Below are 13531 nucleotides of genomic sequence, written 5' to 3'. Positions count from 1 at the left end.
GTCTTTCAAGTTGCTCGCTAATACGGACACAGCTACCTCTCTGTGGTGTACATTAGTTTCAATGTCATCTATACCAGTGTACCTAGCCATATCCTGCAGAGCCCGGTGAAAATACTCTTCTGCGGATTCACCTTCTTTTTGTCTTATTGTATAGATTTTATTCCACTTTGCTACTGTAGGAAAATATTCTTTCAACTGTAGATTGATTCTTTTTACATTATCTTGGTTATACTTGTTTGTTAGTGGCACTTCCTCATCTAGCTTACAATCAGTGATAAATTTCAATGAATCAACATCGGGGGGTAAACATGCCCTCAAAACTGTCCTCCAATCTTTGTTACTTGGCTCTGCAGTATGTCCTAGCACTCTAATGTATCTTTGACAAGCAACTAAGTCTTTCCTGGGATCAGGAAATTCAGACAGAATTGCTCTTAATTCTGTTCGGGAAAAAGGGCAGTACATGGCGATGTTCCTGACAGGAGTGATTCCTGAAGAGTCAGTTTCCCCATTTGGTACTGCAATTACCCTAACAGGATTAAGTCCAGTAATGTCATTCTGAATTGATTCTATGATATAAGGTACATTTGTTTGTGCGTGATGTATAATACCATACATACCTGTGGACACAACCTCACCTGACCCTCCATTAGGGGGTTTGATTACAGTTTTTACCGATTGGGTCGCGTCCACCTGGATGTCTTGTGTGATGGCTTCTGGAGGAGGTGCCGACATCGTTCTGGGTTCACTTTCTTGTTGGTGTCCCTGAGGAAAGTTTAACATGGGGTGCGACTTGCATGGGTTAATAGTTGTACATTCAACAGCATTACAATTAGCATTGTTACATTTATCACACTTATTCTTATTATCTGTACTACTGTTGCTAAGAGCATTTTTATTGTTCACCCCTGTGCTTCTCTCCGCAACCACAATCCCCTCCATTGCCACCTCTCCCCTCTCAAGATGAAAGTTAGGTAAGTAAGTTACATTTCTTTGCATTTCACTCTCCTGTTGCCATATCTGTAAACAATCATAATGCTTGATTCGTCTCTTTGCTGATTTGATGAGACATATCCTTCGCCTTAAATTATGCAACACCTCTAAGTCAAAACTACCTATCCCGGGAAATGGTACCTTATCCCCCGCAGTCATTCGTGTCCATTCATCACAAAAGGTCTCAGAGTGGGGACCATATTTCCCCCACATTACTAACCGAGCAGACCCTCGGGGTCTGCAAGCCTCTGGAGTCTGAATCCTGACCTCCGACCGTCTCTGTATTGTGCACTTGGCTGCCATTGTGGACCTTTTTAACACAGAAAAAAACTTCCTAAAATGCACCAAACACAGAACTTCGTTGGAAATCCTTAAAGCTCTTCCACTGAACTTCTTCTGCTCCGGGTATCTCCGTTCCGCCTTCTAGCAGACACGTGTAGCCGTTGCAGGCCCTATTTTTAGAGATTTTCCTGAGAAAATTCCCTTCCTTTTTCTTTACACAAATCACGCTTGCATGTGCTCCCTACAACACGTATGAGGGCAAGATTTACGCATGGATATACGACCTCATATCACGTTGCGTTATTGGTCACACATACAACCGTGCGGTCCAATCGTACCACTTATAGACACTTGTTGCCCATAAATGGTAGGATCATTGGAGTCTCCCTACTGTGCTCCAAAACAGCCAGAGCGTAATACAATGAAAACTTTATCACACTCTGTTGCACGTTTTCACTCAGATCGTGCTCATCACGTTCCACATAGATCACAAAGTTCACAAAGCGGGATTATCACATAGATCACAAAGTCCACAAAGCGGGATTCAATACACTCATACCGTTTTCAACCCACTATCATTCTTATAGTTTTCTGATCAGAAAAATCATTTCCCGTAGTCTGATAGCTCTCCCCAGAGGTATTACAGTAAAGTAAGGTATTTAAACTAAGTTTTGGAAAGCTGAAATCAATTTGTGCTATTTATCGCTTTGCGTTATTTACCGCGTTGCGCTACTTATTGCTTTGCGCTATTTATCGCCTTTTAATTATAACATTTGTGATTTGTTACATGAGCGTACACGGACGCTCCGTTGCGCTGCGTGCGTCGGCCTTTGGGTTGCGTACGCAAGTCTCAGTCTTTTGTTAGAGACACGTGTACGCACAGCAAAGATCCACCGTAACACGATTTATACGTTTATCAATGTAGATGATCCTTGATCATTTACCGCGCACCACACTGACCTTGTCTCTTGGCAAAGCTGTGTGTTTGTCTATATTTTAACTATGTTGCTTCTACTTAAATTATTGAAATAGCGACAAATCTCTCTCAGCACATTTATCAACTATAAAACTGGCAAACAGGATAGTGATATACGAAAAAAATGAAATACACGGATGGAAAAGAAATGCAGATATATATGTATACGTGCGTATATACGCAAGACAGAAGAAAAATACAGTTTTAAAAGACACAAGCGTTTTGTTCTTACCTCCTGGTCTCCGGATTCCTTCAGCACTCTTTATCTAAGCGAAGCAGACGCTTATCCCATCAGCACTGCGAGACAACCTCCCGCCCTTTTGCTGGGGGATAATGTCTGCTGATCTACCTAGTGCAGATATGTGAAGGACTGGACGGCCCCCAATTAACAAAGCAGAATTCCTTTATGTATTTACAACCCTTTATGAAGTCTAAGAACACTGTACGCTGTTTACTTAAGAAGTACCGTAAGGGTACGCTGGTTGCGTAACGATCGCTCAGCCGTAGGCGAGACGCTCAAGCGTCACGTTCGCTCATGGCCCAGAGATTACAGGACAGAATGATTCGCTATGGCGTAGCGGTTCGCTCGAGACCACGAGGAGATCACCAGCGGCGCAGACGCTCACAACGCTATACCTTTATGTCTAAACCTTATACCAATGAAATACACAGAATACCTTAATGTGAATACAGGGTGTAAGTGCAACCTTGTGTAACCTGACTAACTACAAAGCTGCTTGAGCGTTACCGACGCTCAAGTGAACACTTAACACTATAGGAAATACACAGATGCTGGTTTAGGGTCCAAAGCCTATTAACTGTATTATGTCTAATATACTTGTAAAAAGAGAATAACAGTACAAATGATACACTACAATATAACAGAGACTTCCTAACCAAAATACAATACTATCTAATACAATACAATACTAGTCTAGGGGAGATGTGAGAGAAAAGAGAAAGGAGAGAGAGAGAGAGAGAGAGAAATTGGCTCACAGTAAGACAATGATTACGGAGAGAAACTTACGCACAAGGGGAAACGATCGCAAGCGCCTCTGGACATCCAGCTTCCTGATTATCAGCAATGAGAACCATTTGAAGAGAAGTGAAAGCTGGATGTCACAGACCCGTCTTTTATGCTACTCACACAATGCAATCTAATGGTCCCTACAGTCTCACTGTCCATTGGACGCAGGAACTCGGCTTCGCATTATAACAAAGGTCATAGGTTGATTCATACAGGTAAACTGTATCAGTGGTCTTGGTTATGCAAAACAATGGGTGATAACTAACACATTCCTGTCTTCTGGAGAGCTATTGTTTGGCGAATATAAAACAGAATCCTGTCTGGGTTCTGTTCTATATTCATGATGTCCACTTTCAGTTGAGACAATGACGTCTCAGCCCTTATTTTCCTGTATACAAATCCAGCCCCATTTGTAAACACAGGTGTTGGCCTTCTTCATTGAGTCTCAAAGCTCAGTGTAATTAAAGGCTATTGCACTCCGTCTGCGGGAAAGATACTGATTTGGAGTACAATTGATCTTCAATTACTATTCCTGTGTTTACCTTATGCATGTGTAGATATGAGGCCCTCTTAACATGCAAACTATTGTTTGGGGGATCTCTGAGGTCAAAGAGCCATTTGAGACCCACTGATGCCTGTCTCCAACTGTTCAGATGCATGACTAAGTAAGAACAAATAAAATGGACATAACTTCTTATGTCCATAACTATTCGCACGAGCGATTAATACGCTCCAAACCAACACCGGAATATCGCTAATTAAATACTCTTCCGATGGGTACCAAACACTGCTGTATGATTCCTGTTAGACCCTTCGTACAATACAAAGAGGGATTCCTCTGCTCAGGGACATTCTATATTAACCAAACTTTCAGAATCTATCAAAGGGACCATGATCTACAAACTACATTAATTGTGAAAATATGTAACGAATGAGTCGCACGCTACGACTACATAAACTCTACCGTAAATACGCATACCGTGCGCCCGCGGGTGCACGCTATTGCGGGTATGCGTCTTCACGGGAGAGCGTACGCATGCGCAGCGCGGACCAGTGTGCGGTGCAAATATGGCAACGTGCATAGAGACATTTTTCTGACTTTGACACTGACAAACATGGGAGATGTCAATTATTCCAATTACGTTAAACTGTTCAAGTTAAGATTCATATTTGGGGGGCAGTACGGATGGTGTAATGGTTAGCATCACTGCCTCACAGCACTGAGGTCATGGGTTCAATTCCCACCATGGCCCTAACGGTGTGGAGTCTGTATAATATCCCCATACTTGCGTGGGTTTCCTCCTGGTACTCCGGTTTCCTCCCACAATCCAAAAATATACTGGTAGGTTAATTGGCTCCCAACAAAATGAACCCTAGTGTGAATGTGTGTGGTGTACATGTGATAGGGATTATAGATTGTAAGGTCCACTGGGGCAGGGACTGATGTGAATTGCCAAATATTCTCTGGAAAGCACTGAGTTGTATGTGTGCACTATATAAATAACTGGTAATAAATAATAATAATAAATATTATTTGTCCTCCTACATCATTGATGAAGTTGCACCAAACAGACGTTTTTGGCACAGCAGGTCCCGTGAGACTCTGCTAGTGCTGGGTGTCTTTTTCTGCCAAAAAAAAAATCTTAGTCGCAATGCAATGCGGCTAGGATGCATCAGGAGACTAGGGTGAGTAATTTGATATGTGATACTTGTATATCTGTGTGTGACTAAGTCTCTGAATTTATACGAAGTGCTACAATGCAGCGGACACAGCTTTTTTCCATGCCAAGTTCTATTGTACTACTTATACAGACTCAGTCGCACACAGATATAGAAGTGTCACATATGAAATGAAGCAACACAGTCTCCTGGTGTATCCTGGTTATGTCTAGAAGAGTTGCATGGCACCTGCCAGCTCACTCACGTTAGGCATCTCGTGCGATTGCTAGATGTAGGAGACACATCTATACCATCACAGAATAAGTAATCTTATATAAACCAGACAGCGTACTGGGTATATATACACCAATACATTTGATCTTATCATGGACTATTCTAAAATTAGTAAAAAGCCTGGGTAGGGGGGACATCAAGACTAACACCACCGATCGAAAGAGCTTCTAATTTATCAAAATGAATTTTGTAGCCAGCAAAGGAACTAAACTGCTGAATAATTTGAAAGAAATAATGGAATAGATATTTCCGGACGAGAGACCTTTAACAGAGCAAGTTTACATTCTATTTCACAAAGAGAATACAAGAGTGAAGGTGGGTACACACTTGAAAGATATATCTGCAGATCAATTAATCTGCAGATATATCTATGGACGGATCAGGCAGTGTGCTGTGCATACACACTGCCCGATCCGTCGGGGACTAACGTCATGAACTGGGCGGGCGTGTACACACGCCCGCACAGTTCAGCTGTCAATCACCGCCGGCTGCCGCAGCATGTGTACGGGCGGTCGGCCGACCGCCCCGTACACACACAGCGGCGCGCCAATATATTGATAGATATATTGCCCGTCGGCTGTGCTGCGGGGCCGACGCGATACGTCTGTGAACGACGGAGTTCACAGAAGTATCAGCCGTACACACTGGCCGACGGTCCCGCGATATATCGGCCGTTCAATAGAACGGCCGATATATCGGCCAGTGTGTACGGGCCTTAAGACCTTTACAACTGGGTTGCCAAAGGCGCCAGAGTAAACAGCAGGGGAGAGTGAGGGCACCGCTATCTAATACCCTGTTGTATAAGCAAGGGAGGGAGACAGATAGCCATTAGTCAGTATCTTAGTGTAGGGGTTCACATTTAAGGTTTTCAGGAGTATTATAAAGCCCCCAGGGAACTTAAAGTAACCCATGGTCTCAAAAAGATAAGTTCCAGGACACCATGTCAAATGCTTTTTCAGCATGAAACGATAAGAGAACCATGGGTCCTGGGTCGCCAGTGGAGTGCAGATGCTGCATCGCCATAAGAACCTTACGGACATTAATCACCAACTGCTGACCCAAGATGGACACCATATGATCCCCATGGATTATAGTAGGGATAAGAACATTTAATCTGTCCACTAGGAGTTTGACACTTTATAATCAGTGTTTAATAAGGATATTGGCCTGTAGAAGGTGGAAGATCTGAGTTTCTCCCTGGTTTAGGTAGCACATTTTTAAGGTGGCATTAAAATATAAAGGTATAGATTTAGTAGTATGCAGGGCATTATATAAAATAGTGAGATACAATTCACTGCCATAAACCAATCGTTCCTGCTGTTCTGGCAGAAATGAGAAAGAGTATGGCCTTTTGAACATCCGTCTTCATATACAGGACCATATTAGTGTCAAGGTAAATGTATCATTTGGAAATTAATTAAGGAAAAATTGTTTATTATGACACATTCAGGACATATAAATGACATAAGGTCAAATGCCTACTATATGTAGTGACATCAGCTATCACGTACCAGCCTCCAGGGTCAGCAATTTGAGAATGAACAGTGAATTTTATATTATGTATAATGAGACTTTGGGGTATATTCAATTGAAGTCGAAAGCTGCCGTCCGTCTGTCGAAAAGACGTCAGTTATCGACTTTTTTAGGTCGGAAGGGGTTTTGACCTATTCAATATAACCCCACATTATTCGACAAGTCGAGGAATTCGACTTGTCGAAAAGCACGTGGATCTGCGGAATAGCTGCCGATCCACATGCTTCTGTCGAAATATTTTGGCCCCCTTTTCGATCATCTCAATCCGACTTTAAAAACAGTCGGATTGAGATGAGGGAGCCGAGAGGAGGAGAGGGGGGAAACGGAGGAGCAGGGAGACGGAGGAGAGCAGCGGCTACAGCAGCGTAGCCGGAGGATGTGTCACAGCCGCCGCTCACAGCAGCGTCCACCCGGCTCCAGCAAGTGAGACCTGCTAGAGCCAGGCTGTGACACGTCCTCCGGCTACGCTGCAGTAGCGCTGCTATCCCCCGTCTGCCCGCGGCTCTCCCCCGTCTCCCCCCCCCCCCCCCCCCGCATCTCAATTCAACTTTTTTTAAAGTCGAATTGAGATGGCATTTATAGCCCTTGTCGGATCCATTCCAACAAATGAATGTCAGAATGAATCCGAACTCAATTGAGTATACCCTTTGTGTTAAATGAAGCATAATACAGAGCTTTATTACCCATCATGGAGAGCTTAGCATGTTCACTATCAGTTAAGTGTATCTCCTGTAATACCACCATGACTTTACTACATATACAGGCGTTTGACGTTTGCTAGGGGAATTGACTTCCCACACATTAGAATGGCAGGACGAAGCGGTCACACAAAAGCAGGGAGATATACAGGGAGGGCCACAGGGCTTGTACAGAGAAATTGAGTTCCAAAACATATTTATCCCAAACGTCCAATAGCAGTTGTTGTAAACAGAATATATAAAGCACCTCAGAGACCACAGGAGAAAATAAAAATAAAACTTACAACATAACCTAAGAAAGCTAATCATTGTTTTATGTGAAATTAAGAAATCGCTTTATATTAACACTCGAACATGTTGTGATTATCAGTAATAAAAATTCTGGAATAAATTATTTGTGACTCAGTGATGTAAGAAATAGCGTGTGAACAAATTTATACACACTGTATTTTAAAAACAAGAGATACTTGTGTGATTTGTTTCTTCCTACCTGCTGTGAAAAGCAAGACCTGGCAGATTGCTCTGTGTAGCCAAACGAAGGCCCTTCAAACACGGCAGTTGGCAGTTTTAGCACCTCTCTCAGGAACAGGTCATACTTCCCATAAACCATTATACCACTGGAGTCAGAGATCATGGAGAAAATGTCTGGAAGAAGCAGAAGTACAACTTCATGATGGAATTGTTGTGTATAGGTAATAATGGACAATCAGACAAACACCAGTAAAATATAAAGAAAGACCCCTTACAGCAACCTACTTCTGTAATGAACCTCAACTAATATGCTCACATCCACATAGGATATGCAGAACACATAATTTGTTGTTTTCTTTTGTAATAAAGTCTTTCCACCTTTGATTAACCATTAATGATGATGGTAACTACATTTACTGTGCACAGGATACACAAACATGACCAGCATTCTAATCAGTGTTTTATGAGGTTTGAAGCCTCGCAATGGATTTTCTATCCTTTATACACACATACACGTACATTAAGGTTTGTTTACAAACTGTGCGGGGTACTTATTACATTCAAACATCTAATTGTAAAGCGCAACGGAATATGCTGCGCTATATAAGAAACTGTTAATAAATAAATAAATAAATAATAAATCATTTCACATTCTCAGATTTCATTCCTAAACCTTACATGTTTGATTTTCATGCTGTGCACGTACCCTAATGTATTTCAATTGGTGTTTTTCCCTAATTGTGCACTAACATTTCCTGTGTAATACGCCACAAACGACGGCCAGATTCAATATTGGCACAATGCTGTACAGTAGTTTTTTTTGTGGCTCTAGTGTATTACTGTGAGCATTCAGTTGAGCACTCTGCAATAGTTTTTGTAACTGCGTCAGACAGTGAGGAAAGCTCCGCCCATCACATGTGATATCTTAAGTGCTGGAACACCCTGGGGTAAATTTACTAAGCGGCTGTTGTCCTAGTGTTTTCAAACCTCTGCGTATCGCCAACAAATTGAAGCACTAAACCACTGAATTTACAACTCGGCAGTGTTGATAATCGCGGTTGATGTCCAGCTATTTTATAGTACTTTTCTGGTGATATGTTTCCTGAGGTTGTAAGCAAAACCACCACATCTATCTGAAGAAGAATTCAATTGTTATGTACTGAATAAAGAGTCAGATACTGTAACAACGATCATTATCTTGTATGGGAAATATTATTTACTTGCACATTAGGGGCAGATTAGTTTAAATTTTATTAAAAGAGCAAAAAAATGTATTATATCCAAGGACAATATTGTTAATTGGTGTGTTTTTTTATGACAGGGGAATCATTTATTATTTTATGGCTACATAAATAGTACCCACAACATAAAATAAAGGCTTCCGCTGTAAACAATTAATTACAGTAGTACTGTCCCTTGAATTTGAATGTAATAAATTATATTGTTCTCTCATTAAAATTAAGCATTTTCAGAGTAATATATTAATAAAAATAGCATTTTCCTTATAACAGAATGACAGCATCTGGCTCCGTATTCAATACCTAACGATTCTGCTCATTATAAACGTATTGTGATCAGCCAGAGTCTGCCTCCGTATTCAATACATAACGATTCTGCTCATTATAAGCGTATTGTGATCAGCCAGAATCTGCCTCCGTATTCAATACATAACGATTCTGCTCATTATAAGCGTATTGTGATCGGCCAGATAACACAAACAGCGGCTACGCGCTATCTCGCTAGTCACAACCGCCTCGTGTTTCTGGTCACTTTGTCAAAGTTTCTAAACCTGACGCTTATTAAATCTGGGTTCATATACTTGTAAACATAGTGATGATGTTTGAGGATCTATTCTAAAGTGGGGTCTCTGCTGTTTTGTGTCAGGTTTCAGTTTAATAAATCTGCAAGGTGCAATCCCACCCCTAAACTGCAGTAACTCCGCCTGATTTGATGACAGCCAGGGTCGCAAAATCATTGGTGGAGTGATAGAGAGGTTATTTACAGGAGAAACCCCAGAATTCTTCTACAGTCCCAATATAAACCTCGGTACAGAACCAAAGCTGCACATTTGATTATTATTTTCAAATGCAAGACACAAACAAAAGCTCTTGATTTATGCCTTGTGTTGTTAGCTCCCTGGTCGCTCAGAAAAATCTTCTTCTTTTTTTTTAACTTACATCTCAATTTGTCCATGATTTTTCCTCCACATAGTGTGGCCAATGCCATTTTGACTGCGAAGACTGTGATTTTACCGTGTCCTTCCCTGTAGAGTATAAATCAATGTAAAATTGAATACCACAGTGAAAATGTCACATTCACAGAAAATATCAAAATGATATGCCAACTATGTGTGAGAAAATGCTCTGTAGCGCTGAACTCCAGTACAGGCCATTTATTACACCGCTAGGAAAAACAATCTATAATCCACTTGTGACCCGTGAGATACTGGCCATGGAGTCACAGCTAAGCAATGCACAGCTTTCACATGGAAGTTTACATTTCACTTTATCTGTCAAGCTCTCTCTCTCACTAAAATGGGTGTCAAGGGAATAAGCTACGGAATTATCCTGAGGGCTTCAGAGATGACTCCGTTGAGGCGAACAGGAATAGGTTGTGAAGATACGGATTCTCTGATCACTCAGGTAAACCGTTTACTAAAGTGGCAAATGCCCTTTATTGTACAAATACACACACAGTACACAAAACAGTAACTATTACATGCCAGGATGGTATCTTACTTACTAAGTCCCCACAGTAGTTTAGGGTTACAGTCTCCTGATGTCACATGCCAGCAGTAGTTCTGTGTCCATAATGCATCCAGACACAATCCTTACTCAGCACACTGGAAGCGCTAACCTACCAGTAGCTTTTAGAAGCAATCCACCTCATTCCTCTCAGTTCAAAAACTCCACTCTCTCTGTCCCAATAGCTCCTGTTTGTTATCCTCAAACCTTTGTCTGTCCTACCATAAGGCGACACCTTCTGGCTCTGTATTGGGTGGGTTACATTAAAGGGGCTGACTACAGAACACTTTCAGATAGACCTACTTTCACATGTCCAGGCATGTCCTCTAGCACACAATAGATGTTAACTAAATTAACCTTAATTAATCTGATTGTATAGCCTGGAATCCATTGTGTGGGGATCAATGAGGGGGGTGTATGGACTGACATCTGAGACTGGCTGTATCTCCAACAGCAAACAAACATGTTATCAGAGCAGTCACATTGGGGAGCATTATTTTACAAACTATAACACATATAACAGAGGGATAATGTTTCACAATAATATGTGATGTCCATTTATACAGTTCTATTGGGAATCCAGGCAGCATGCTGTATAGGTGATAACACAGTTCTGTCCTGTCTCTTTACACTAACGCACTGAATCCAGAAACAGGCTGGCAAAAAGTACTCCTCATGAGCCAGCTGGGGCTGCGTCCGTTACAAACCTCCCCTACTTTTTCCAGCCGCTGCGATTCAGTGACAAGAGTAACCCATTTGGGTTGGGCAGACATCACATCTGGACCGCCTGGGTCAAACAAGTGTGGGCTTACGTTTCCATCTGGTGGTGGAGGGTCTGGGCTCAGCCGTTCACAGTTTTTAAGACCCCCTCCAGTATCCCAGGCACTGGGTTTAAACAGCCTGATTGGTGGTGGGTATCCCCCATCATCAGAGGGGCTTCTCTCACCACCCTCCTTTTTGGGTGACAACACTCCCTTTATCTTTGGTGCATCAGAGTGGAGAGTGATCTGCATCAACAAGATCTGGTCTCTGGAGTCCTCACTCTCCCTCCCCAACACTATATTCCCTTGGAACTCCACCTCCATCACCTCTGGTGCATCTGGACAGTGGCTTACCTCCCCCTCCCCCATTTTGAGTGACATTACTCCCTCTACTTCTGAGATATCACAGGGTAGCACAATCTGCATCACCAGGCTTGCATCAGGAAACCTGGCAGGGCTAGTCAGTGGCTGGGGCTCTTCTTCTGCACTTAACCACTGGGCCGAATTTGGCTGCAGGGGAGCAGTGAGTATCTGTAATTCTTCTCCATGTGCTTCCCCCTCAAAAGCCTCTACCCCCTCCCTTGGGTCTGAAATGCCTTCTACACCCTCAATTGATAATTGCTGGGCCTCCACAAGCATAGCAAACTGGACAGCTGGTTCAGGTGCCACTGGCAGACTAGACCTCACCTGCAGCAGTGAGTCCTCGGCCCTTATCAGCTCCTTGGTACCCTTGACACCAACATCTTCTTGGAACTGGCATTCATTCACCAGTCCCACATCTTCCATCTCTGAAAAGGGAAAGCTGGGTAGCAGCACTGCTGCTTGGTCTGTAGTTATATCAAGCAGATCATGACTCTGTGTCTTGTCCTCTGTGTGTGGGGTATCGAGCCCTCCCACCACAGGCACCTTAGCTGACTGGTTAGTCCTTTGTAAAGGAATGCTATAACTCAGCTGTTCCTCAGATATTCCTTGCATAGGGTAGCACAGGGTAGCATTCACTGCACTTACCCGCATGGTATGGTCCAGACTCCATGTATGCCTTTCTGGGGATAACTGCCTCCTGGAGTGATCCAACACACCTTGCTCCCTGGTCTGTTCATGCCATCTTAGAGTGCATTCCATCAGCCGACTGCTCGAGCTCTCCATCCTCTGACCCAGTCGCTGGCTTGGCAAATCTCCTCCATGTGAAACTTCAGACACCAGGTTGCATTGCTAGCCCATTTCCTGGGGAACATCCTGATAGGACAGGGGAGTCTGTAGAATGGTGGCTGCTGGTGCAAGAGTCCACACTGTAGGACTATTGTCTGGTAATCCCAGCACCTCCTTTATTACCCGCATTCGATCATCGGGTGTCTCGCCATCTCCCAGCGCTTCTAGACGGGCCTGTAATACCTCTGGTGTCTTTTCAAATGTTTCTCCAACCTTCCCCTCTCCAAGGGTTTTCAGACGTGGTTGTACTAACCCTCGGGATCCCACCTCCGATCCTCCGCTCTCCCTGCGGTTACTGGCATCGAATGTCCCGGCTGAAGGTCTCAACCATTCCGTCACTTGTTCCTCGTCGTCCGACTCCTCAGAATCCTCCTCCTCATTATCAGGGTGTTCTCGATCCCATAGAACCAATTTCGCCATTAGGGATCCCTTTACATCCGTTACGGCCACCTTAATACCGCACGCTCGACAGACCATATGCAGGAATCTCTTGTTGAGGTTTTTGTACACCTCTGTTTCTGCCTCCATACTGCTGACTTTCCCAAACACACCAACAACTTTTCAGCAAGATACCTGGCTACCGTTACATAGGTCACCGGGAATTAATCAACCTAGTATATGTAGGCTTCTTAACTAATATTACTGAATAAACTGGAGTGAAGTTGTTGCAAATAAAGGTCTACAATGAACTCATTAGTACTGGCAATGTGAATGCTTACAAAGAGCAAGAGAGCAGGGCTTATGTGTGGTCACAACACTGTTGGGTTTGGTAAGTAATCAGGCATGTCAGCAGCAGTGCAGGCCAAAAGCAAAGGCAGCATCTTGGTAAAGACCTGGGTGCAAAAGACTGGAGAGAAAGTAAAGAAGATGTGTACACAAGTACAAAG

General features: G+C 43.0%; 1 protein-coding gene across 6 annotated transcripts in view; it reads right to left on the bottom strand.

Annotated features, from left to right (window-relative positions):
* Positions 1–13531, bottom strand: part of DTNA (dystrobrevin alpha) — a 546028-nt gene that overhangs the window by 214678 nt on the left and 317819 nt on the right. For all 6 annotated transcript variants that reach the window (XM_063923677.1, XM_063923676.1, XM_063923680.1 and 3 more), the window contains exons 5-6: positions 10108–10193; positions 7950–8104 (exon numbers count right to left, since the gene is read on the bottom strand). In XM_063923677.1, coding sequence (XP_063779747.1) covers positions 7950–8104; positions 10108–10193 — 241 coding nt within the window. The remainder of the gene's footprint in view (positions 1–7949; positions 8105–10107; positions 10194–13531) is intronic.

This window comes from Pseudophryne corroboree, chromosome 5 (assembly GCF_028390025.1).
Source record: "Pseudophryne corroboree isolate aPseCor3 chromosome 5, aPseCor3.hap2, whole genome shotgun sequence".
Lineage (NCBI taxonomy): Eukaryota > Metazoa > Chordata > Amphibia > Anura > Myobatrachidae > Pseudophryne > Pseudophryne corroboree.
Note: the sequence above shows the minus strand (reverse complement) of the source record. Positions and strands in the feature narration are given on the sequence as shown.